Source organism: Typopeltis vanoorti, chromosome 16, assembly GCF_054136105.1.
Source record: "Typopeltis vanoorti isolate ZY-2024b chromosome 16, IOZ_Tvanoo_1.0, whole genome shotgun sequence".
Taxonomy (NCBI): domain Eukaryota; kingdom Metazoa; phylum Arthropoda; class Arachnida; order Uropygi; family Thelyphonidae; genus Typopeltis; species Typopeltis vanoorti.
The window spans coordinates 25,612,598-25,639,022 of record NC_143564.1 but is presented as its reverse complement, the minus strand read 5'-3'; the positions used below and the strand labels follow the sequence as shown (position 1 = coordinate 25,639,022).

Sequence of the window (26,425 nt, the reverse complement as noted above, 5' to 3'; positions counted from 1 at the left end):
CTCTCTCTTCTACTGTTTCCATTCTCTCCTCTTCTAGCACTCACATACCTCTCACCCATTCCCTCTCTTCTGTTTCCTTTCTCTCCTCTTCTAACACTCCCAAATTTCTCTCTCTTCCCCACTCTGATTCAGCTTGCATTTATCTCTTCCATTCTCCTAATCTTATCTTTCATACTTCTGCTCTCATTCACAAGACATTCCACCTCCTCTTTCAGCTCATCTATCTCCCTCTGCAGGTCAGTCACTCTTAATCTAAATTCACTCTCCCAAACAAAACCATCTCCTAAACTTTCACAGTCACTCACGCTTTCCACACTATCAACTATTATTTTCTCATTCATACATATATTTTTTTCATTCTCTCCTATCACACTACTTGTCTTCCTACATTCATTCCCCATTCCTGGAGCAACAAGGTCAGATATTGATAATTTGACACTTATTTCCTCCCACTGCCTGCATTTTGCACACATACACTCTCCGCTCTCTTTAACAAGCCACTTATCTAATTCTCGAGACGCATACATGCTGCAAGTACTGCATACCACAAAGTCCCTTATGATATTTCTTATAATCGAGTTCTTAAATGGCAGAAGACTTGGCGATACGCCACTTGCAACTGCAGCTGAATCCACCATTATTCCTTACTGCCGAGTAGCGTAATCGTTAATTATTCAATTAAACAAATTAATAAATTAAATTAATGGTCATCAATGTGGATTCTACTATTCTCAATCCACAGCCAACCTTATCAACCTTTGAATGAAAGCCACAAAAATGTTGCAGAAATTCGAATACTCTCTCTGGATATTTTCAAGGTGTTTGATCAAGTCTGGTATCTCAGCAGCCTTACCAATCTACCATCCTACGATATCCCTCCATTTGCAAATGGATTCCTCTTTGGCCGTTCACTAGGTTATGATGGGTGGTTTCCTTTCATCAGATTTCTCAGTTAATTCTGATGTACCCCAGGACTCAGTATGGTTACATACACTCTTCCACCTATATATTAATGATCTCTCTTCCTAATATTCAGTCCTATTCATAGCTTTGCTGATGACATTACTTTCTGCTTTGCTTTTTCATTTTGTAAATCTTATTGTGCTCAGGTAAATTGAAATTCAAGTTCATTAACCAGTCTCCTAAAATTTTGTCTTCTAGAAGACGTTCTAGAAAGTATCTTTTCTAGAAGGTCTCCTTTCTAGAAAATATCTTTGTCTCCTTTCCAGAAACAAAGGCCATTGTGCCTTTCTCTCACTTTTATCAATATTCCTCTTGCCAGCCAATGCATTTTGTCTCCTTGGTTTAACTCTCACATCCAGTCTGTCCTGTCCTGAACTTATCACGGTCTACAGCTTCTTCAGCCTCCAAAAACTTGGTATTCTCTTCCATTCCAAATAGTACTTCTATTCTTCTCAACTTCTGACACTTATAAAGCTCAAATTGGACCAACTTTAGAGTACTGTTCCCACATTTGGGATGGTGTATCTAACTTTCCTCAGAATGCTTGATTGTGTATAGAAGCAAGCAGTTCGCTTAGTTGATGACCCTTTCCTTACTGCCTTCCACTAGTTACTTTCCTATAGACATTCTGTTGCTGCATATGTATCTTATCCAGGTATTTTCATGGGCACTGCTCCTCTGAACTGGCGATTTCAATCGTTCTATTTTCCTGTAGCCATATATGAACACGAGTAGATGCCAATCAACATCCATATACAGTTCAGCTCCAAACTCATCGACCCAACTTCTCATCTTCTGTCATCATTTCCTATACCTCTACTCTTTGGAAGAGCAATAAACCCATCGATAAATTGCTCTCTTCCTTTAAAATCACTTATTCACAAATCATATTGATTTGTCGAAGGTTTTGGGACTTCCTGTGTGTAGCTGTTATTAATAAAATAAAATAAAATAATAGCCAGTTTCTCTCCTTGATCATCAGTTCATGGTTAGTGATGATTTCTTGACTTTTTTGGTTGACAAGAATATGGTAGACAACTGCTACCACCACCATCATGTGGTCTTAAACCACAATTCTGTTATTGCCTAAAATACTCTGATTTCTATAGTTTATTTTTGTCTTAAAAAAAACTTTGAACAAATTACTGTACTCAGTAGCAACTAGAATCTTATCTGTAATGGCCTTTCTTCTGCTAATATAATCTAGTGTAGTTCCTTGAAGATATGTTACAGTTACACAGCCACTAAATTATCATATTAATTTAATAATTAAATAATAATAATTAATAATTTAATTTTTTACATTTTATTAAATTTATTATTCATACCTACTTATTTATATTATATGCATGTGTACATATCGGCATACAAGTACTTTCACATAAGTTATGTGCATCTACATTGTAATCTTATGAACAATGAAACTTTACAATTTTACAACTTTACATTTCTGTACTAGCCATGTGCATTTCAGTACAATAAATCTGTATCACTTTACTTTCACTTTTTATTACTTCTCAGAGAAATGACATATATTTTATAATATTTAGACATCAGTGCTATAATTTCTTACATGACACTTTTCACTTTTAGTATCTTTATAATTTGTATAATGTGTAATTCATATAACAGATTAATGACAATCACAGTAATCATTTGCAAATATAGTTCACAATTACACAAGGTAGATAATATGATTACATGCTGTGTTTTACATTTTATTATATATATTTTTTTCCTTTTTTTTTTTTAATTTGACAAAGTGTTATCGTTATCTTATAGACTATTCACATATTATATTTTCAGTTTAGTACAGAATGTTATATAACAATTACAAAAATAATTATTATCATCACTATTATTATCGGTTAAGGTATTGTGACCTGGAAGTTAATTGCAGTGATTGGATAATGAGGATTAGATGATTAACCTGTGCTAATCCCACCTACTTTGAATGAAGTAGGTGAAGAGAGTGGGATTAGCATACACTATTTATGACGTTTGGTATTTTTTATGGATGGAATGAAGGTGTTGGTGATTTGTGAAGTGTGTATAGGTGTGAATGCTATATTAATTGTTTTGTATAGCTTCCACAGTTTGTGTTTTAATGTTCAGTAATTATCTGTGTGTTTTAAATTTTGTGGTAGGTTGTTGAGTAGCATGGGTATGAGATGTAATCTCACTGCAGAACCATATGAGTTGTTGAAGAATCTAGGGGTGTAAAGATTTATGGTGGGTCATGTTATGCGATACATGTCTCAGCTGTTACGATGCATGTTGTTGAAGTAATTCCTTAGTAACATTTTGTAGTGTTTCAGATTTTTAATGCTCAGGATTTTGTGCATTGCTTAAAGGGTTTAGTTATTGGCTGTTGTATGTGAGGCCTTCAAATCACTGTTGAAGTAATTTTCCTGTGTAATGTTTGTAATTTTGCTAGATGGCTGCTTGATGTGTTTGCTAGACTGTTATAGCATGCCTGAATAGTGATTTGCAAATATCATAATACAAGGGTTGTTCAATAAGTTTGTGCAAAAATGAAGAAAACATAATTTTTTGGCTACAAACATTTTTTATTTTTCAACATAATCTCCTTTGAGGTCTATACACTTAGTCCAATGATGCTCAAGTTTTTTGATCGTGTCCATATGGTATGATTTGTCCAACTCTTTAAAATAGGCAGTTGTTTTGGCAATCACCGCATTGTATGATGAAAATCTGTTTCCTTCCAGCCATTTTTCCATGTTTGGAAACAATAGTAGTTTGAGGGAGCCAAATCTGGAGAGTAGTGGGAATGTGAAAGGACTTCGTAGTGTAAATCGAACAATTTTGCAGTCACAATTGCAGAAGAGTGAGCAGGTGCATTGTCGTGGTGAAAAAGAATCGTCTTTTTCACCAGGTGTGGTAGTTTTTCCTTTATTTCATTATTTAAATGATTCAGCAAAGACACATAATACACTCCTGTAGTTGTTTTGCCCTTTTCCAAGAAGTCTATGAAGATTATGCCAGGAGCATCCCAGAAGACGGTGACCATAACCTTTTCTGCTGAAGAAACTGTTTTTACTTTCTTTGGTGCAGATTTCCTGCTTGCAACCCTTGTTTTGACTGTTCCTTGGTCTCAGGCTGGTAGTGAAGTTTTGTCCACTGTTACGAAACGACACAAATTCCTCTGGCTTCCGTTGAAATAGCTTCAAACTGTCCTTGCAGCAGTTCACACGTTGATGCTTTTGATCCAGTGTGAGCAATTGCGCCACCCATCTTGCGGATAGTTTTCTCATATGTAAATGTTCATGTAAAATATTATGTATGCGGTCATTTAAGATGCCCACAGCCTTAGCAATTTCACACACCTTCACTCTTCTATCATTCATCACCATATCATAGATTTTTTCAATAATTTCTGAAGTAGTGACCTCAACAGGGCATCCAGAACGTTCATCATCACTTGTGCTCATATAGCCACTTCGAAAGTTACTAAACCACTTATAAACCATTCTAATCGAAGGTGAAGACTCATCATAATGTTTATCAGGCTTAACAAACACAGAATAATAGCTCTATCTGGCTGAAATTTAGTGTGTGAACCTCCAACAGTTGCCAGCAACTAAAAATAACCTCGATACCTATGATGGCATCATCTCTTAGACTTTGCATGGACTTATCGAACAGCCCTCATGTAGGAGTTTTTTTATGTTATATGGAATCTTGTCTTTTACTCGGAAAAGTTTTGCTGCAATGATGCAGAGTTTAGTATGTAGGTATTCTATAAGTTTTGTCCATTTACAGTGGCAATCTATGTAAAGGCTAAGGTATTTTGCATAGGTTACGGGTGTGTGATTTTGAGACATTGGCAGCTATATTTGTTGTTAATGCAGCAGTATGTGTGACAGTGTAATGATAGTGGTGTGGGGTGCATGATTCTCGGATTTTGTGTAATTAACATCTCCAGTTTTGGTGCTATTCATTATAATCGAGTTTTAGTAGAGGTAAGTTGTGATTTCATTTAGGTCTTGTTGTGCTGCTTTAATATATCGATCAATACTGCTTTGGAAAGAGCAGTATTGATCAATATATTAATATGCAGAAGTAAGACATGGTGGCATCTGTTTATTGATATACTTTACATAGTGTGGCCAAGTTGTGAATATCGTTAATGTATATGTTTTACAGGGTAGGTGATAATATGGTGTCTTGTGGGACTCCGTGTTTTATCTGTTTAGCTTGGATGTAATGTGTGCTTGTTTTTGTTACTTGTGTTCTGTTTGAGATATAGTTCCTGAACCAGGTATCCTCTTATTCTGACTGAATGTAATTTGGTCAGCAGTACGTCATGTTCAAGTGTATCAAAACCTTTAGTTAACACGTTCGCTGCCACGCTACTTTGGCATGGTCTGTTCCCCTACGCCGAGCTGTTTTACTTCTTTAAGGTCAGTACGATAATCTCGTTACCGGAGGTAAACGACCTACGAGTATACTCGTAGTTGGCTTGTACAGAGCATATACGGTCTATGAGAATACACAGTTTTGATGCTAGCCCCACAAGCCAAGCATTTTCACTTCTTCAAGGTCACTACAATAATCTCGTTCCCGGCGGTAAGCGTCCTACGAGTATACTCGTAGCTGGCTTGTGAAGCAGGATTACCCACTACGAGTATACTCGTAGTTGGCAGCGAACGTGTTAAGTCAATAAGTATAAGGACAGTGAACTTGTTTTTATCGAGAGCTATGTTTATAGCATTGGTGAAATCTTTTAATAAGGTGATGGTGCTTTTTGTTTTCTGACAGCTGTATTAGTTTTGTGAGATAATTTTGTATTTCTGTAAATATTTCTGTAGTCTAGTGTGTGCTATTTTTTCAAGAATTTTTGAATTGACTGGTAGGTTAGCTATTGGTCTATAGTTCTCTATATTTGTTTCTTTTGCCATGTTTGTAAATTTGTGTAATTATCACAGTTTTTAGTTGTTGTGGAATAATCCTAGTGTTGAATATTATGTTCACAAGTCTGAGAAGTATAAGATTTATTTGTTCAAAGTGTGTTAAAAGGTCTGTGAGTCTTATTTTGCCTATTCCTGGAGTGGTCTTTAGTTTTAGCTGTAAGAGCACTTCCCCCAGTTACGGTTTAGTCACTGGTAGAAAATACATGGTTTGCTGTTGAATTTGTGTTGGTAATTTTTTGTTGATCATTGGTAGATTATCTTTTTGAATTGTGTGATATTGTTTGTGAAGGAGTAGTTGAATAGGTCTACTAGTTCTGCATACTGCATCAAGAATAATTGATGTAGTATGGATACTTTTAATCATTATGTTAATAATAGTGATTTTTTAAAAGCCTCTTATAAACATAAATTGTAAATTCATATTAGCAGACACTTCATCAGGAATATGTGTTTGTTGCTTATTTTTATTTTTTGACCAAGAAATCTCCATAACCATTTTTTTTTTATAAATTCAAGCACTCAGCTTTGTTACATTCAATATTGGAACTAGTTATGTATATTCCTCTTAGCACATTGTATTTATGTAGTTATATATATATATATATTTGATGTGTGTCTGCACACTATGCTATGCTAGGCTAGGTTTCTGTGGAGTAGCATGATCCATTATAAGAGATAAAGCAGGTCCATACACTTAAAGATATGTATATTTATAACCATATGTACATTTAAAGATATATGTATATTACATATAAAAATAATTTATTTCTCAGACATTGGAAAGAATTAATGGAAAAAACTGGAAAACATTTTGATATCCATCCAAAAAGGTTCACTCTTGGGAAATTATTTGCAATGGAATTAAATCAGTATCCAGAAGCTATAGCTGAAATTATAGGAAATGCAGTGAAGGAATTAAGTATTGAAAAGGTAAGTTTGGTATTTGTTGAAATGTTCGATAGGGAGGGGGACAAAATAAAAATGATTCTTGGAGCCAGAGGTGTGACACTGTAAATTTCTGAACAGTTTGATTTGAGTTTCTGTATTATCAGTGCTATAAATGTCATTGCCAAAATATAACTTGTATAAATTTATAGGAACTAAACTAGATATCATAAAAAAGTACCAATCATAACTAGTCAACAAAATTGTCAAACACATATATCTCAATTTGATATATGTGTTTCCAAAGTTCTCCAAAGCAGATATTAACAGTTCTTGTCTGACCATAGTAGGCCAGGTCACAGTCACATGGAACTTTATACACTCTAGGATATGCTAGAAGATGAAGTTTATCCTTAGGAGAGCAGATCAGAGTTGCTAATTTAACATGCAGTGTACATTTGCTACCATTATTATGGTAGCAAGTCAGGACTGGTAGACACCACTTCACACAGGATTAGATGGAAGAAAACTAATGTGCTATTTAGAAATTATTATGGATCAGAAAGATTATTTTAAGAATTAGCCATGGCTATGAATAGTTCTCCTAACCTGAACAAGTATGGTTTCATGAATTTGCCAAAAATATGGGAGACTGGTATCTTAAGATCAACTCCTACATAAAAGTAATATTTTGTTTTTTTACAACATTAGAAGATACCATATTAGGACTTTAGATCTTTTGTCCATTATAATTTGAACTGTTTCACTTACTCATCGTTGCATATAAACTATAACATGCTTCTTTATGCTCTGAAGATGCTGATTTGAAATTCAGCAAAATATAAGTCAGTTAATAAACATCTTTTGTTATGAATAATCTTTTGTTATGTACAGTAGATGGCACTAGTGTAGATTATGAATGTAGTTGCAGTTAGTGGAGTGGTGGAGATGGAGAGATGTAGAGCAGGTGCCCTCCCTCGATGAGTCTTTGGATTCCCTGCAGGTGTTATGTAATAATAATAATAATAATAATAATAATCTTTTGTTATGATTAAGTGTTGGATGTTATGAATAATATTCAATACTTAAGCTTGTCTATTAGAATGAGAATGAAGACTTGATTAAAGTATTTAGAGATAGAGATGGAATTTGAAAATCTGCTTGACTGATGGTATACAGTAAGAGAAATTAAGTATTATGAAGGAGATGTCAGAATGAATATAAAGGATGTTCGAGTGGCTTTGAATAGAGGTTTGACTGTTATAGGTGCAGTATATAAAAAGACAAATGTGATATCTTCTACATGGCACAATATTCAAGACAGAGGCTTCATATGAAAGGCAAACAGATATCAGGTACAACACTAGTTAAGCACAAATGACTTGAGTAGCAAAAAAGAGGATGTCTGAGGTAATTTCACTACACTTAACTCTAGTCAGTATATGCCCTGCAAGCACAAATGACTTGAAATGTGAGAAGAAAGTTGCAGCATATATGAAGGAGTTGTCATCATAGATGAAGTGTAATAGCATTGATGAGAAATTTGTGTGCATCTTTGCCCTTTGTATGACAGTAGTGAGGAAGCAGAAGATAGATGAATAGCATCATTGCTGAGTTAGGTGAGGGAAAAGGTGGGTAATTCATGGCTTCACTAAATGAAAAGAAGTCAACGGACAACCCCATGGGCTAGGTGCATCATGGCATGCAACAAGTAACATGTTTCTAGTTGGTAGAACTTGGAGAACTATGATGCTTCCAAGTCAGTTCAACTGTGTCTGGGTGATAGAGTTTGAAAGGTCAACAATCAGTGATACCATTCTGAGTGTCTCTGTGCTACCTGCAGTGTATGACCCACCACACTCACTGAATGTGACTATAGGCTGTTATGAAGGATAATATGTAAAAACTGCCATTTGTCGGCCAACACACTGAATGCAGAATTCCAAGCATTGACTGGAATATGAATCTGCACAAAAAAATTCATAACCGTGGCTGACAACATGAGGTTCCATGGTAGGACCACAATATGCATTCCCTACATTACCCAAACCAACATGCAGTCATCTTCAGTGGTGCAAAGAGCATGTGCAGTGAGAAGTGGAAGCTTACAAAGCTATATTATAGAGCAATGAATCACACTACACCTTCTACTGAGCACATGGATGGGTATGGTGAATGCCCAGTGAACATTGCTTACTACAGTGTGTAACAACAACTGTGAAATTCAGAGGCGGCAATGGTATGGTATGGTCCTGTTTTTCGTGGTTTGACATTGGACCTCTGTTTGTGGTGCAACAGACATTGAACTCCAAGAGGTATCTGAACATTCTGGACAATATAGTGCTTCTCACTTTGTGGCATCCCAATGAAACTGACCATTGTCTCTTTCGGCTGCATGGTTTTGTGTTCTTTAAGGCAGATGTTGACTGATCTACCAGTCTGTCAGGTAGGCTAAACTGAAGGCACAAGGAACTTTGTACCAGGATGTTCGAGCAGATGTAGTCGACCTTTAGGAGAATGTATGAAAGTAGCTGAATGAATGAAAGCTTTACTAGTATGGATATCTTACTTGCATAGAACTTTGGCCAATTTTTCTAATGTACCCTTAATAAATGGGATGGGAATGGTTTTGCTGTGATTCTGTGTATTGGGTAAGAGGGTTAGGGGGATGCATATAATATTTTATCTATTTTATATGGGCTATAGACATACTAAAAAAGGTGTTGTGCAGGTCCCTGAAGTCAATTTCAAGGGTTATAGCATTTAAATAAATAGCCCTGGCTTGGTGAGTAAGTATTTTGAGGATGCCATGATGTTGGGAAGCATGGTGGTGTGACTGTTTATGTAAATACCTCCTAGTATAAGTTGGTTGTCTGTAGATGGAGAAGGATAATGAAGTATCTAAAAAGGAGATAATATTATTACTTTCTCTTTTTATGACGAAGTTTATTTTAAGATTTTGCTGTTAAGATGCACCTAAAATATATATAATGTATCTGGACCATATTATTTTCAATATCCAACTTCCAGAATTTGGTACTGACAATAACACTTTATTTCATAAGGTACTGAAGTTCCAAAGATAATCTAACAGGAGGGATCTTGCTTGAAGAATTGCATATGGTCACTGTCCAGTAAATGCCATCACATGCTCATCAGAGATCTAATCTGTGGCATCTGTTACAGATTGGAAACAGCAAACACGCATTCTACAGCTGTCCGCTTCTCCTGCATATTTGGAACAGATTTTGTAATACATTCCATTACTTACAATAGAACAGGTTTTTGTGTATTTTTGCAGTACCCCCCCCCCCCAAATGTCAGTAATGGGAAGAGAATTTTGATTTTCATAATTAATTAATTTAAATATCATTTATGAAAAGTTAGGAAAAAAAGCATGGATTTGAAAACCAGCAATACAAATGCTTTACAATATTCTATTATAGAAATTGTTTTGTTTAGTCAGATGATTTTTGTATTTAGAGAGAAGCATTCTAGGGGATACAGATTTTTTGAAAGTGGTGTAGGCACCCACATTATGTAATATTCACCAGATAAACATAAAATTTTGTCTATTTTTATTATGAGGTTTTCTAAATGGCTCCATCTTCTTAGTTCATTGTGGTCCTATGGTCAACTGTAGGGATGACTGGAGTGAAGGCTAATGCTTACCACTTGGGTTACCAGTCATCTCCATATTTTAGTTTCATCTGACCTTTTGGTTGTTTAGTTGCATGAGATTGGTGTAAAAGTAAAAAGGACAACCTTTGGCTACATTATGATATAAAAGAGTTGAGGTCTTTTTTTTTTTTCTATCTCCCACACTATCTGGCTGTCTTTTTTTTTCTCCTAGTACTATCAGGATCTCTTACACTCCTATAATAACTATTCTAGGCCTATGATGATTACCCCTTTACTTTTTTATCTCAAGGAAGGTCAAAACTAATCTGTGTAGCATTATGCGCATTCAAAAGGAAATGTGCTTTGCATTATGGGATACTAAGGCAGTCGATGCAAAGTCATCAGCCTCTATATATATAAATTGTTTAGTCATGAGTGCAAACTTTGCCTACACTTGGATAAAGAATTATAAACAAGAATAGAATTTCTTACCAAGTATAATTCACTTTCTAACCAAGTGAAAAAACTTTCTACACCTTTCTTTTTTATATTTCCTTTATAACAATTTATTTGCAGTTCCAGCTTAATGATGCTCCTTATCCGTTATCTCCCAAAAGATTTATTCTCCAGACTAAGTATGCATTGTTATACTGCTTTCCTCAAATGGATGCTCCTTGGTCATTTCATGTACTCAGCTAACATCCTTCCTTTGCAGATTTTTATGCCATGGCACTGCTTTCAAGCTTCCTGTTTTTCATAATAATCTGCTCTATAGTTCTACATAAACTTATTTTAACTTTTCATGTTAGCCAACTTCACGTGTCAGAACTTCATGATCATGCCCCTAGTCATATAACGTGGTTCCTTGGTTATTGTTAGTCATGTAATGTTATAATCAGTCCAGCAGTCTCTCAACTCAGAATCCCTTCCATCATATGCTGTATCAGATGTATAAATTACATTTCCATCACTGTATGTGACAATTGCATCTTTTAGCATATGCCTCTGTAGCTGATGTCCTCTATTTCTTGCCTTCCACTTGTGCTGATTTGGCATTGCATGCTATCTCCACATCTTCCCTTGCATTCTCTAAGCTGTAGCAGCAACTAGTACATATTTAATCCTTTTGGTTTGTATGTTCATCTGATAGCTTCAATTATACTGTATTTTGTATCAGTACCATCTTGCTGAATTCCTGCTCTTTTGGGCCGAAATTATACCACTAACAGTAGGAGAATCCCTCTTACATCCTGCTATTACCTGAAAATATTATACCCCTCACATTTCATTCCTAACTATATCATCTTCCATTGGATGTCTCAATAATGCCTGTAATTTTTGGCCATGTGGAACTGAGTAATGCTAGAGCAATAACTCTTCTCCCATTATTCTGAACACATTGATATGCATAAACTGCAGTATCCCATTGTGTCCACAATTACCCTTATACCTTATGTTGTATATTTAATTCACTTTTGGGACCTGGGGAATTATCCTGAGCTATTTTTGGTCATACTGGCACACTTGTCTTCATCTCCTCAAAAAAAGGTCTATTTTCTCTCACCTCCACTTACAGATGAGATCATCAGTGAACAACAATTTCGCCAAATACCTAATTCCAAATATATTCATGTGCAGTCTATCACTCTTGTATATGTGCTTCCATCCATCTGATTGATTCCATAAATTCACAAAATGCAAATCATTTTTCCTGCATAAACTTCTTGATTCACTCAATTTGTGAATGTGGTTCTTTTTCTCATCTTATCTCTATCAAGCAGGAAGTAGATTCACAGTATTTATCTTCTCTCTCTCTCTCTCTCTCTCTCTCTTTTTTTTTTTTTTAACCAACAATTCTTTCATATCTTCTCACATACCACATGTTACCTGCTAGATCATTTGTTGATTTAGGTTATAGATTTAGGTACGAGCTGATTTTCCTCACTAGACGTTTGACAGGAAGATGGTTTAATGTTAAATCTGGTGTGAGACAAGGATGTACATTATCCCCTCTGTTATTCATTATCTATATGGATCATATTATGAAGGAAAGTGGTATTAAACATGATATCAAAATTGGAGATGTTAATGTCAGCTCTTTGCTTTATGCAGACGATGTTATACTTCTAAATAAATCTGCTACAAGTCTGCAAGATTCTCTGACTAAATTGAATAGCTGTTGTAATAGATATGGTATGAAGGTCAGCAATAAAAAGACAATGAAAATAGGCAGAATCATTGAAAATTTCAACTGTGTTGTGAATGGAGAACCTGTGGAACAAGTAAAACATTTCAGCTATTTAGGCACGATTTTTACTGAAGATGGTAAATTAAATATAGAAATAAACAACAGAATCAGCAAAGTTGGTATGGTGGGAAGTCAATTGAATAAATTCATATGGAATAAGAGAGAAATTAGTCGGAACACTAAATTAGCTGTATACAAGACAGTGTTCAAACCAGTTTTAACTTATGGATCTGAGAGCTAGGTCAGAAGTAAACACTTGACCAAAGATTAGAGACTGCAGATATGAGAGTCCTGAGAAAGATTATTGGTGTGAACAGCATCAATGGCAATATCATATTAAAAATGAAGATATTAGGAAAGAACTTGACATTGTCAGCATCCAGGAATGTGTTAGCAGAGCTAATCTCAGGTGGTATGGTCACTTAAACAGAATGGGCGAGGAAGGATTAGCAAAACTAGTGTTCTCTGCCAGGTTGGCAGCAAAACGACCCAGAGGAAGACCAAGATATAGGTGGATTGATACGGTACGAAGTGCTTTAGACGATAGAAATATAAGATCTGATAATGTTGGAGTCTTGACAAGTAACAGACTGATTTGGAAGAAAATTGTAGATAGGAAATTAATAATTATGTAATTTTTTTCATGTAGTACTATCATATCCTGTACACCCCTTGAGGGTACATGGCAGGAATTTGATGATGATGATGATGATGATGATTGATTGCTGCTTTGCTTAGGGAGAGTTAAAAAGGTGTATGGAAAAAGTATTTTGCATGGTCTACACTTTATTGGCATTTATATTTAAAATTTAGCATTGGTATTTAGCATAGGATTGTGAGATTATCATTAAAAATTATATTATATTATATTATAATACTTACATAATATAATTATATTAATATTATATTATTATAATTATATTATATTATTTAATTCATTACATTCTGAACTCACCAGAAAATCAACTGCCTGATTCAATTCTTTCTCTTACTTATGTGTTTTATGACTTCCACTATCAATTTTTGCTGCCATTCATTGAAAACACATTCCATTAAAAATTTCATCTGTCTAAACTCTGGTCAACTACGAATCCTAGTATTGTGTAAATTATTATTCTTTCATTAATGGATTGCTATGAAAATGTCATTTTCAGAACTGAAAATTTCATGATGCTTTTAATATTTGATATCAAACTAATAAATTGAAGCTATTTTTGGTTATGGAGCAGTCTCTCTAACCTCTAGAGCAGTGGTCTCCAAACTTTTTTGATTGTGTACCACTAAGACAGAAGAAATAAATAGCGCATACCCCCAATTGATTGAGCAAAAATCTATTATATAAGTATTATAAAGAGGAAATATGCCTTGTATCATCATATAATAATTAAAAACGCGAGATATTTTTACACATTATTTTTATTATTAACAGACATGTTTATTACAGTATTTAATGTGAACAATGGCCTTGCATTTCTTTCATAATTTCTTGAAATTCTGGTTTGATGACTTCTGATACTGCGATACGAAGGTCTGGTTCCAAGTTTAATTTATTTCAATATTTGGTTTTAATACCTGTTATTGCAGAATATGATACCTCACATAAATAAGTAGAACCAAACAGTAGGAGTGCATCATTTGCTGTGCTATACTTGGACTTCAGTCCCATCCACTAATTGTGAAGAGATTTCTGTTGAAATTCGTTTTTCAAAGTTGTGTTGTATCTAATGTCAATTAATTGCTCTTGAAAAATAATTGGAAAGTGGTCAATTTTTACATTTTCTACAAATGGGTATAAAATCCATTGAAATTCTTTGCCAGGAAGATCTGTGAATAAGTTACAAAAATATGTCTCTAAACTTTTTAAATGTGCAGATATTAGACTTTTTGTTTGTTTTACATTTACATTATTTTTTGTAATGAAATCAGATAAAGATGGAAACATTTCTAAACATCCCTTTTCAAATTTCTCTCTCCACAGCACCATTTTCTTTCGAAATGCAGTTATTTTCTCATTCATTGTTAAAATGTTACCTTCTCCTTGAAGAGACAAATTAAGCATGTTTACTTTTTCAAAAATATCAGCTAGGTAGCATAGTATTAATAACCACTTGTCGTCATTGAAAAGATCTGCAAATTTCTTATCTTTATCCAGTAGGAAAATGTAACTCAGCTTTTAGTTCTACAACTCTCTTAAGCACTTTTCCTCAAAATAACCAACGAACCTCCGTGCGGTATAGAAGATTTTCGTGGATACTGCCTATCTTTTGACATAGTACTGTAAATATTTTACTATTCAAAGGCCTCATTTTTATAAAATTAACTATATCGATAACATCCTGCAGTATTTTGTGTATATCAGGCTGCATTTTTTTTTCCTTTGGATTCTTTCTTTGTACCAATTAAAGCAGCTGCTCCATCGTTAGTTATGTTTAAACACTTTTTCCACATAATATTGTTTTTAACAAAGAAGTTATTTACTGTTAAGAAGATATCTCTCCCTGTATATCTTTCCTGAAGTGCCTAACAAAAAAGTAGTTCTTTGTGTAATTCATTATTAAAATAATATCTAGTAAATACCAATAACTGAGACATGTTGGCATCATCTGTGCTTTCATCAAGCTGTATAGCAAATTTCCCACATTGAGTCATTCGTTTTAATAGTTGCTTCTTTAAATTATCTGCAATGATTTCTAATACGTCTGCCAATAGTATTTGCTGATAAGAGAATACATTTTAGTGTATATGCATATTCTTTTCATTGATTATTTCTACCATTTTTATAGCGGTTGGGAGTACAAGTGTTTCCCCAATGGTGTGTAGCTTTTGGTCTTTTGCAATTAAGAATGCAACCTCAAGAGATGCCTCCAAATATTTATCATTAATTTTAGAGAATTTTTTTAAGCTGTTGGATTCAGAATTACATGTCTTCAAACACCGTTCAAAGAATTGTAAAGATTTGTGTTCATGTTCAGGATGTTTAGATTTTAAGTGTCTTACTAATAATGATGGTTTCATACTTCCATTACATAGCATCTCATGACACAATACACATGTAGGAAGAGGTTCATTGTTAACTATTATTATTATTATTATTATTTCTGGCAACTCTAAGGAGTCGACAGACTCATCGAGGGAGGCCCTAACATCATGTCAAGAACAACTATTCGACATTCACATAGTATCTATCATACCTCGCCTTGACTCATTTATGGTCATAGCACCCACAACAGACTCTGGCAGCTTATTCCACTCATTTACCACTCTCCAAGTAAAAAACCTAGTTCTAACACCCTTGTTAACCACATTCTTGCTCAGCTTCCATGTATGGCCCCTAGTCCTCCCACCACCAGTCCTATTCTCAAAAATATCTTCTGGATTAATCTTGTAGAAACTCTTCAGTAATTTGATTGTCTCAATTATATCACCCCTTTTCCACCTATCAACCAATTTTTGCAACCCACAAATCTTCAGTCTGTTCTCATAAGGTTCATTCCACAGACCTGCCACCATCTTGGTCACTCGTCTCTGGATCCTCTCCACCTCCTCTCCATTAAGAAGAAACTCTGGTGCCCATATCTGGGCACAGTAGTCCAGATGGGGTCTTATCAGGGCTCAGTATAGAGGAACAATAACTTGTTTGTCTCTGCTTTTTAAAGTATTTTTCAGTAACCAAGTGATTTGATGAGCTGATTTAGCCACTTTTGCAATGTGCCCCCTAAACTTCAACTCCCTATCCACCAACACTCCAAAACCCTGGCCTCATCAATCTCCTGGAGTACAGTTCCACCAGTGTGATATACTGCTGCTAATCTTTTCACTCCAAAATGCATAACCTTACACTTTGTCACATTAAATTGACATCCATTTTCCCTAGCCCAGTCCTCCAAACTATCCAAATCATCCTGCAAAATTTTGACATCCTGTGCACTCACAATAGCTCTACCCAACTTTGCATTATCAGCAAACAAGTGAATACTTCCTCTCAGATCCTTTCCTATATCGTTAATGAACAAATTGAAAATTAGTGGTCCAAAAACAGAACCCTGTGACACACCGCTAGTCACAAGCCGTCTTTTGGACTCCACTCCTGAATAAACTACTCTCTGGTATCTTTCCATCAACCACCCTCCTATCCATCTCACCAACCCTATATTCATCCCCATGTGATCCAGTTTACTGATTAGAGTTCCATGTGGTATCCTGTCAAAGGCCTTGGCAAGGTCCAGTAGAATCACTGTAAACCCATTACCTTTATCCAGTTCAGCCATCACTGTGTTATAAAACGTGAGCAAGTTACTGAGACATGATCTACCCTTCACAAAACCATGTTGCCCCCATACAGTATCCCATTTTCATCTATCCAATCCTGTATTCTTCTCTTGACCAGTTTCTTCAAGACCTTGAACAACAATCCCTGATATACTAATTGGTCAGTAATTACAACAGTAGTCTTGGAACCTCCTTTATGCATTGGAACTATTTTCCCCTCTTTCCACCCCCTTGAGACTAACCCAGACCCGAGACTCAAATGAAACAAAATGGTCAAGGGTACTGACAATTCTTTAGCCGCTACATGTACGACATGAGCTGGTATACCATCCAATCCCACAGAAGTATTGACATTGAAGTTTTGCAATAGACTACTCACCTCCACCTCATTCACTACAATTCCTATATGATCTATTGGTTCAATCATTTCTACAATGTCACCACCTGGATGATATACTCTTGCAAAGTGCTCGCTCAGTAATTCAACTAGATCAACTGATTCAGTTACCTCCCTACCATCGGCATTCTTTAAAATCATTCTGCCATATACATTTTTTCTTTTACTTGCACCCTATCGAAAAAACTGCTTAGGATTCTCTTTAGCCTGCATGGCCAATGTTCTTTTGTAATCCTTTTTTGCTTTTCTTACCACACTCGTTACCCTTCTGGCCTGGGCTTTATACTGTTCATGTGCCTGCCGGTCACCTTTCTCCTTAAATTCCCTCCATAGTTGTTTCTTTTTTTGCAGCTCAAGCTTAATGGTGTTATTCATCCATTTAACTCCTACTTGATTTATTGTTCAGACTCTAGGTATGCAGTCAGCCATTGCTTCATGCAAACACTTTTTAACCACCTACCATGCACTGTCAACTTCTAGCCTTTGCAGTTGTACATGCCATGGCACTTTACCAATCAATCTCCTAAGCTTGTCATACTTACCAGCCCGATAATTCCACATGTACCTTGTTTTAATTGTAAATTCCACACCTTTAGCCACCTCCCAAGTCAAGACCCTATGATTGCTTTCACCATTTGGTGGCAACGTGGTCATATTCATTACAGCCAAATTTTCAGATGCAATTACCAGGTCAAGCACTCTCTGACCCCTAATAACCCTAGTATTTTCCATTACATGCTGTCGCAGATAGTTATCCCTTAATAACCGCATAAAATCAAATTCCTTCCTCTCATGTGTCCTCTCCTCCTTTTAATCAATGTTATTACCATAGTTGAAATCTCCCATAATAATTACCCTCCTTCCACTCATTTCTTTTATTTGCCTATGCATACTATCCCCACCATCTATTCCATCACCTGGTCTATAGCAGCACCCAATTGTATATTTAGTTCTGCTAGCCACAATCTCACACCAAATGACCTCAAATGTGCTCTTTTCTCTATCCTGCAATTCAACTTCTATTCTCCTTGGCTGCAGCTCATCAGCTACCATCAACAATACTCCTCCCCCCATTTTATTCTCCCTGTCATTCCTGAACACACTATACCCATCACATTCAATCCCACTAGCTATATTATCTACCATCAGCCATGTTTCACTAATACCAATAACCTGTGGTCTGGAAGTGCCAACCAAGGCCAAAAATTCTTCCCTCTTGTTTCTAATACTTCTGGCATTTGTATACATATAATTGCAGAAGCCGACTTGTCCCATCCCTATTTTGATGCCTTATACTAACTATCCCATTCTGATTCATGGACTTTCCTACTCTCTCTTGGGCATATTACACACATTTACACACTCAACTGTCTTCCTAAAATCTGCATATCTACCCCCCCCTTAATAACTCTAGTTTCCCTGGTTCTGTACATTCACTTCCACTACATTCGACAACACCTTTTCAAGTCTCCGTACACCAAATCCATTCAAATGTAAACCATCCATTTTATATAACTCCTTTCACCCATTGAACTCATTCCACACATCCACAAATTCCACACTACTCGTCAAACATAATTCATGCATAATGTCATTGGCAATTATGGCCCTCCTTCTTTACTCTTCACTGTCATACCTATACCTATGACTATCGTCGATGTAAATCCCCATTTCAAGTAGTCTTCTTGATAATTTCGAACTTTCTTGGGCAAGGTTTTGTTAAGTTTCAGATTAATGTTTTTATCACTTAATTTGACTGATAATGAACTTGTTTGAATAGAAAAATCAATCCTATCTTTTCCTTGTTGTTCATCTGATGTAGAAGTACTATCATAATTATCTTCAATTCACGGTTTCTTTGGAGGAAATTTTTTTAACCATTTATCCATTTTGTGAGGGTTAATTTGTAAAATTTAAATATAATTCATTTACTATTGATAATATCAAACACTTTTAAAAAATGTAAGCAATTTTGATAATATTAATTCACTATTTCTAGTGTAAATGTAAAAGTAAGCACAAAAAGGTGTTGGAATTGCACAGAAACAATATATATTAAAAATCGTTAAACTTACTACTAATAGTCAAATAATTAATAGAACTGTGGTGTCATCTGTAGATAGCAGGATAAGTAAGGAATTTTCCTTCTCTAGTTGGGCTTGTCAACACTAGGATGCTCTACAAACAATGGCAATGATAAGAAGTAAGAGATTTACTCTCTAGTTTTAAAAAACATGACAGCTTTGCCACTGACAATTATGTGTGCAAAGTCGCCCAATGTATGCTACTCGCAAATTTAACTTTACAGGATCTTTATAACGTCTTTGTCTATATTAGATATATGTTTAATTGATGAAAGAAAGTAATATTCTTTATCTTTAATTAATTACTTAATTTTTTTTCTATCAATATCAAACTCTTTTGACGTACCCCCACGTATCGACTCGCATACCCCCTGGGGTATGCGTACCACACTTTGGAGACCACTGCTCTAGAGGGGGGTAGTGGGTTACTCCACTACCACAAAATATCTGTTATTTTAGTTTTGTTATTTTCAAAATAAACTTGTTTTATTAAAATACATTTAGTGTTATCCAGTTTTTGTTCATCATCATCACCAATTTCCTCACATGTACCCTCAAAAAATGTTCAGGCTATTATGACAGAAATACATGAAATTTACATTATTCTAAATATCCTGTAAACAACTGTTGATTATCAACAATATTGGAGTGCACACAATTACTTATCAGCACTCTAAAATTGTCATATCTAATATTTCCTTCTTTAAAGGCACTTCTGATTCAATCAACATACCTAGATCTAGGTTGACTTCTGGGTTTCTTTCCTGTCATAATATGATTCTGTCATTCATGTCATCTGTTCAGTCCCCTAATTTTTCTAAGAAATTTTATAACTGTGGACTCTAGTCTTTGATCAAGTACTTTATTTTTAACCCAAATCACAGGTTCATAATTTAAAACTGGTTTGAACATACCTTTTATACTGTTAGTTTGGTATTTTGGCTACTATCTCTCTTATTTCATATAAATTTCCTTCACAGGCTTCCCACCATTCCAGCTTTTCTTATTCTGTTGTCTATTTCCAAATTTAATATACAATCTTCACTAAAAACTCTTCCTAAATACTGAAATATTTTAGATGTTCCATAGGTTGACATAGTTGACATAGTATTAGTCTGTTTGTTGTTGATATTCATGTCACATTTCTTACAGCTGTTATGCAGTTAAGTTGGAGAATCCTGGAGACTTGCACTGGATGTATGTAGAGGTACTGTCGTGACGTTCTATTTTCATGTTATGTTCTAAATCCGCCATCTTGGTTCAAGTCACTCTTATCAATATAACAACTAATTGCAAATTGATCACCGATCCAAAAGTAGAGAAATTTATAATTATACTGCGCCACCCTATTTTTAGATTAGTCAATACAAAATAGTAGGATCAATTCTTAATTAAGTTAGCAGTTTCCTCATTTATTTAGGCCGAATTATTTACTATTCCACTTGGGGTTCCTGCAAGATTCGAACATTTATGAACGGTGCAATAAAAGGGAATTCAGGCAAACACAATATTTAGATTAACAAAATAAAACATTTAATATATGATATATATAACAAATACAAGAATTCTGCTTTAAAATGAAACAATACAATCAACTTACAATACAATCAACTTGTTCAATCTTGCTAAGTCACTCATGCCAATTCAATGTTCTAAACTTTCACATACAATTCACAGCTTCAAAATCACAAGCTTTCTTAACTCAAGTTAATAAAACAAAACTTCTTATTTAATCAGTCTCCACATATCTATCAGCTGTACTTAATGTTTAAATTCACAGGAAGCACTAATCAAGGTAGACAATATTCCAAGCAATCTTATTTCGGACTTTGAACTTCGAAGATATGTTAATGTTAGAATAAACAAACAAGTATGACTACTCTTACCAGATACAATCTTCAATACATCTATTAATTGTGAGCACACTTATGAATTAACTTATTTACGTTAGCGGAACACATTAATAAAAATTCTTCAATGATTTAACTGAACTACTGTTAATTGCGCTTCACTACTCAAAAAAAAACACATCAATAAGGCACTGATATCTTTCCTTGTTTACTTTTCTCAAACTAGTTAATTTCAATATAATTCTTTTCAGGGCAACATAGAATTAAGACGTAATCCTAGACTAACTGGAACTAATCAGAATTTTCCATTGAATGTCCAGTTCTTTATTTATCCGGTTACGGCATTAATTTTCCTTTATAACACAGCTGACTTCACTTGCAGCTAAGTATATGATTCACTATGTTTTTGGCTCACTTCTAAACACTATTCTCATGAATTTCTGCCCTAGAGAACTTATAATTTACTTCCACTTCCTTTGCTTGTATCCTACCTTCCTTCTCGCTCCGCAAAAACTTCCTCTCTCTTCTAATTCAAAATCTTTTCTTATTTTTCTTCTCCTTTCAGTCCGAAGGTCACGCTCTCTTCGACTCATGCTTGTTTATTTCATGCGTCTCCATGACAACAAATGAACGCAAACATTTCGCTAATGTAATACAATGCTCTACTACTACATAAGTGATTATATAACGTTACATTTTCACAAATAAGAATAAACAGAATATTTGAGCTACTTAATCAGCTCTTTCATTACGTATACAATTATTTATAATAACACTTTTCGTTACTTTACATATATATTTCAGTTATCATAAATTTCTACACATATTATTATTTAATAAATTAATAGTAGGTTATGTTTAGAATAAATATTTAAACAGTAGTCCTTAATTAAGGAACAATAAACAATTCTTATACAAATTATGATTAATATATAATAAGCAATGTTAAATGTGAATGAAAAAAATTAAATTACACAACATAGTTTCATTCACAATTTAACAGTACATCATCATGCCAGCATAGTTGACCGAGTGGTTTGCGTATCTGCTCCCCACCCAAAAGGCTATGGGTTCGAATCTTGTTGTGAGCATGGATGTTTGTGATTGTCTGTGAAAATACTGGTGGTAGTGGGTAGATGCCATTGGTGTATTTGCAGTTCGTTGTAGTTTGTGAATTGAGTGGAGACATAGAGTTTTTGAGTAAGTACCCTCCCTTGATGAGTCTTTGGATTCCCTGCAGTGTTTTGAAAAGCTTTTCTCTTGACACCTTGTCATAAGCCTTTTCCAGATCAGCACAACTTAGGTACAGATCCTTGTCATATTCCCATGATTTCTCAACTCTTTATTGTAAAGTGAAAATCTGATCTTGGCAATCACTATTTGGCCTGAAGCTTGTTCTTCTCCAAGTTTCTCTTCTACAATGTTTCTCAGCCTCTTTCCAAGAATGCTTGCATAAATCTTATCTGTAACACTTAGTAGAGAAATTCTTTTGTAATCGCACATTCAGCTTTATACTATTTTTTATAGATGGGAACTATGAGAAGTCTGGAGCATCCAAAGCTCAGTCAGTATAGACAAAGCCCTTTGGTCATAAAAGCCAGGGTTCGATTTCCATCCGTGACATGAGGAACCTTTATCTGGTCTCTTTCGACTAAAGGTGAGTTAACCAGTCTCATATGGAGGGTTTTTCAGGCAAGCTGGTCCTGTGAACATACACAGCTACAGTCATAAAAAGAAAATATATATATATATATATACTACAGCAAGGAAAGCAATCGGGAACCACCTTGCTCATAATCATCTCTCTAGTATGTTAGCATATAGCTACTCCCACCAGCCATATGACTGAGGGAATAGGATATGATGAGAACTCTATCCAATCATCTGGAATTAGACTTTCCAATCAGGATCTCTGAATAATGCAATGTAGCCACTTCAAAACTTTTATACCTCCATATTTGAGCATTTTTGGTCAAGTTTTATATCCTCCAACTGCCTTTCCACATATCCTGTTTTTGATGGCTTTTTCTACATCATGTATTAATTTGTACTATTGTTTGCATTCCTCTTGAAAATTTTCTTTCTGTTTAGTGTTGTATGATATTATTGTTATTATCCTAAGACCCCATGGAGTCAAAGACTCATCTAGGAGATCACTTTGTCATACACATAGCTCATTATACTATGTTGTAAACACACTCAAATTCTCTGCAGACACCACCTTCTCAGGCAAGGCATTCCAGTCATTCTCAACTCTGCATTCAAAAAACCTGTGTCTCTCTCCCCTGCTCACACCCTCCTTATACAGCTTCCAGGGCTTGTAAGGCCATAACATCTTCTCTACTCTTCATAATGTCTCCCAACTTTGCATCATCTGCAAACAACTGAATATCTCCATCGAAATCTTTGCCAATATCATTAACATACAGGTTAAACAGCAATGGTCCTAAAAGAGATGCCCTGAAGCACACCACTTTCCTCTTCTGGGCTATTGCTCCCCTATACATAACTTGCTGACACCTATCAGATAGCCAGTCTCTGATCCAGTGCACTTGTCTAATATTCAACCCCATCTGCTCTAGTTTGACTATCAACTTATAATGTGGTAATCTATCAAAAGCATTTGCATAATCTAAGTATACTACTGTGTCCAATGAAGCTGTCTCCTTATAGCATAAGTAAGTAGCTTACTAAAACACGACCTTCCATTACCAAATCTATGCTGCCCATCAATGATAATACCGTTGTTGTCAACCCAATTCTGAATCCTAGTTCTCACTAGCTTCTCCAACACCTTAACCTCAACAAATGACAAACAGATAGGCCTATAATTTGATGCTTGAGTTCTATCCTCTCTTATGAAATGGCACAATCTTGCCCTCCTTCCACTCCTTTGAAACTCACCCCATTGAGGACTCATATTAAAAATGTATGTCAAGGCAGATGACAACTAACTGGCACATTTCTTCAAAATACATAGTGATATATCATCAAGTCCCACAGCCATATTAACACGTTCGCTGCCGTGCTACTCAGGCATAGTTTGTTACCATATGCCATGCAATTTCACTTGTTCAAGGTCAGTACGGGTAATCTCGTTGTCAGCGGTAATCGACATACGAGTATGCTCATAGTTGGCTTGTGAAGCTCGTATATCATCTACGAGTATACACACTTTCGCTGTTAGTTCTGCACTCCAAACATTTTCACTTCTTCAAGGTCAGTATGGGTAATCTCGTTGCCAGCGGTAAGCATCTTACGAGTATATTCGTAGTCGGCTTGTGATGCTCATATACCAACTACAAGTATACTCGTAGTTGTCAGTGAGCATGTTAACACCAAGTTTGCTCAATTCCCCAACCACTTGCTCACCTACAATCAGTCTCTCCTCCTCATCAACCACTACTCTGAAACTCTCCATGATGTCACATTCACAAGAATAAAAGACCCTTATGAAATGCTCATTAAGTATCTCCACTGTATCTTCTGCAGCAGTTGTCCTTATACCATTTTCTCCAGTCAATGTCATCCATCCATCCTCTATCCATAATCATTTTTTTTTTTATGCTGGCTACATATCTAAAGAACTCCCTTTGATTCTTTTAAGCTTCATTAGCTAACTACTGCTCACTTCTGCTATCATTACCAACCTAGTCACCCTCCTTGCCTGTTCTTTGTAATCCTCATGAAATTGATTATTACCATTTCTCTTATGCTACCTCCATAATGCCTGTTTCCTCTGTATGCATGCTTTCATTCATCCATCTTACACCTGCCTTAGCCCTTAACCTTCTGACCCTTGGAATACATTTACACATTGCTTCTATTTGACAGTTCTTGAATATCCCCCAAGCTGCATTGATCTCCATTCCAGCTAACTCCTCATTCCATGCTATGCTACACCTGCAAGCTGTTTCATCAGCTCCTCATGATCACCAGCTGTCTAGTTCCACTGTTGGAACGTACATCCTAGTTTCGAATCCGTCATTTTGTTGTAACGTACTCTTATTAATAAAATCTATTAATTGCCAATTGATCACTAATACAAATATAGAGAAATTTATATTTGTACTGCACCACCCTATATTTAGATTAGTCTATATAAAATAGTAGAATCAATTTTCAATTAAATTAGCAGTCTCCTTACTCACTCAGGCCGAATTCATTTGTTTCATTTGAGGCTCCCGCTAGATTCGAATTATTTATGAACGGTGCAATAAAAAAGAATCAGGCAAACATGGCATTGAAATTAATAAAACAAAACATTTAATATAAGGTTATATGACAAATACATGAATTCCACTTCTAAAATGAGACATTACAATTAAGTTAGTACATTGGGTCAAATCATTCATATTAATTCAGTCTTCAAAATCTTCACATGCAAGTTTCACAGTTTTCTCAATTACAAGATTCCTTACTCAGATTAATACAACAGAATTTCTTGTTTAATTAGTTTGCTCATATTTCTCAGTTATACTCCACACTTAACTCTCAGTTGGCACTTATCATATCATTAAACACGACAGATATTATTTCAAGGCAAATTATTTTTAACTTCTAACTTTGGCGATATGCCACAGTAAATGTTAGAATGAGCAAAATGGAACTATCACTCAAGTCTTCATACACAGAAACAAATAAAATATGACTGTCCTTACCGGAATTAATCTTCAGCACGTTGGATTTAATGTGAGCACATCTTCAAATTATATTTATTACACCTATGGAATACATTTAAAAAGAATTCTTCAAGGTCATAACTAGATTATTATTTGTCTTGCTTCACAATTCTCGACGGCAACTATAGGGCAGATTGATATCCTTGTTTACCACTTCACAACAAATTAAGCTCCGTACAATTCTTCCTAAAAGCAATATAGAAATAAGTAGTAATTCTAAGCTAACTGGATCTATTCTGAATCCTTCATTAACCTTCCAGTCCTTTAATTATCCAAATACGGCACCAAATCCCTATTAATGCCACTTCTGACTTTACTCTCTCCTCCTTCTCTTATATTACCACTCATATACATATAATTTCTCATAATATTATTGAAGGAATAAAATAAATAAGATAAATGATATTTATCACTGGGTCCTTTCAATAGTAAAATATACATTAAAATTATTTAATCAAATAATAGCTGATGAAATTCAGGAATAATACATGA

The 26,425-nt window shown here is 35.1% G+C and overlaps 1 protein-coding gene across 1 annotated transcript in view; it reads left to right on the top strand.

Moving 5' to 3' along the window:
• The window catches only part of Dhc98D (Dynein heavy chain at 89D), a 1,285,966-nt gene that overhangs the window by 356,064 nt on the left and 903,477 nt on the right, over positions 1 to 26,425 (top strand). The window contains exon 21 of the mRNA XM_090406627.1: positions 6,671 to 6,827. Coding sequence (XP_090262753.1) covers positions 6,671 to 6,827 — 157 coding nt within the window. The remainder of the gene's footprint in view (positions 1 to 6,670; positions 6,828 to 26,425) is intronic.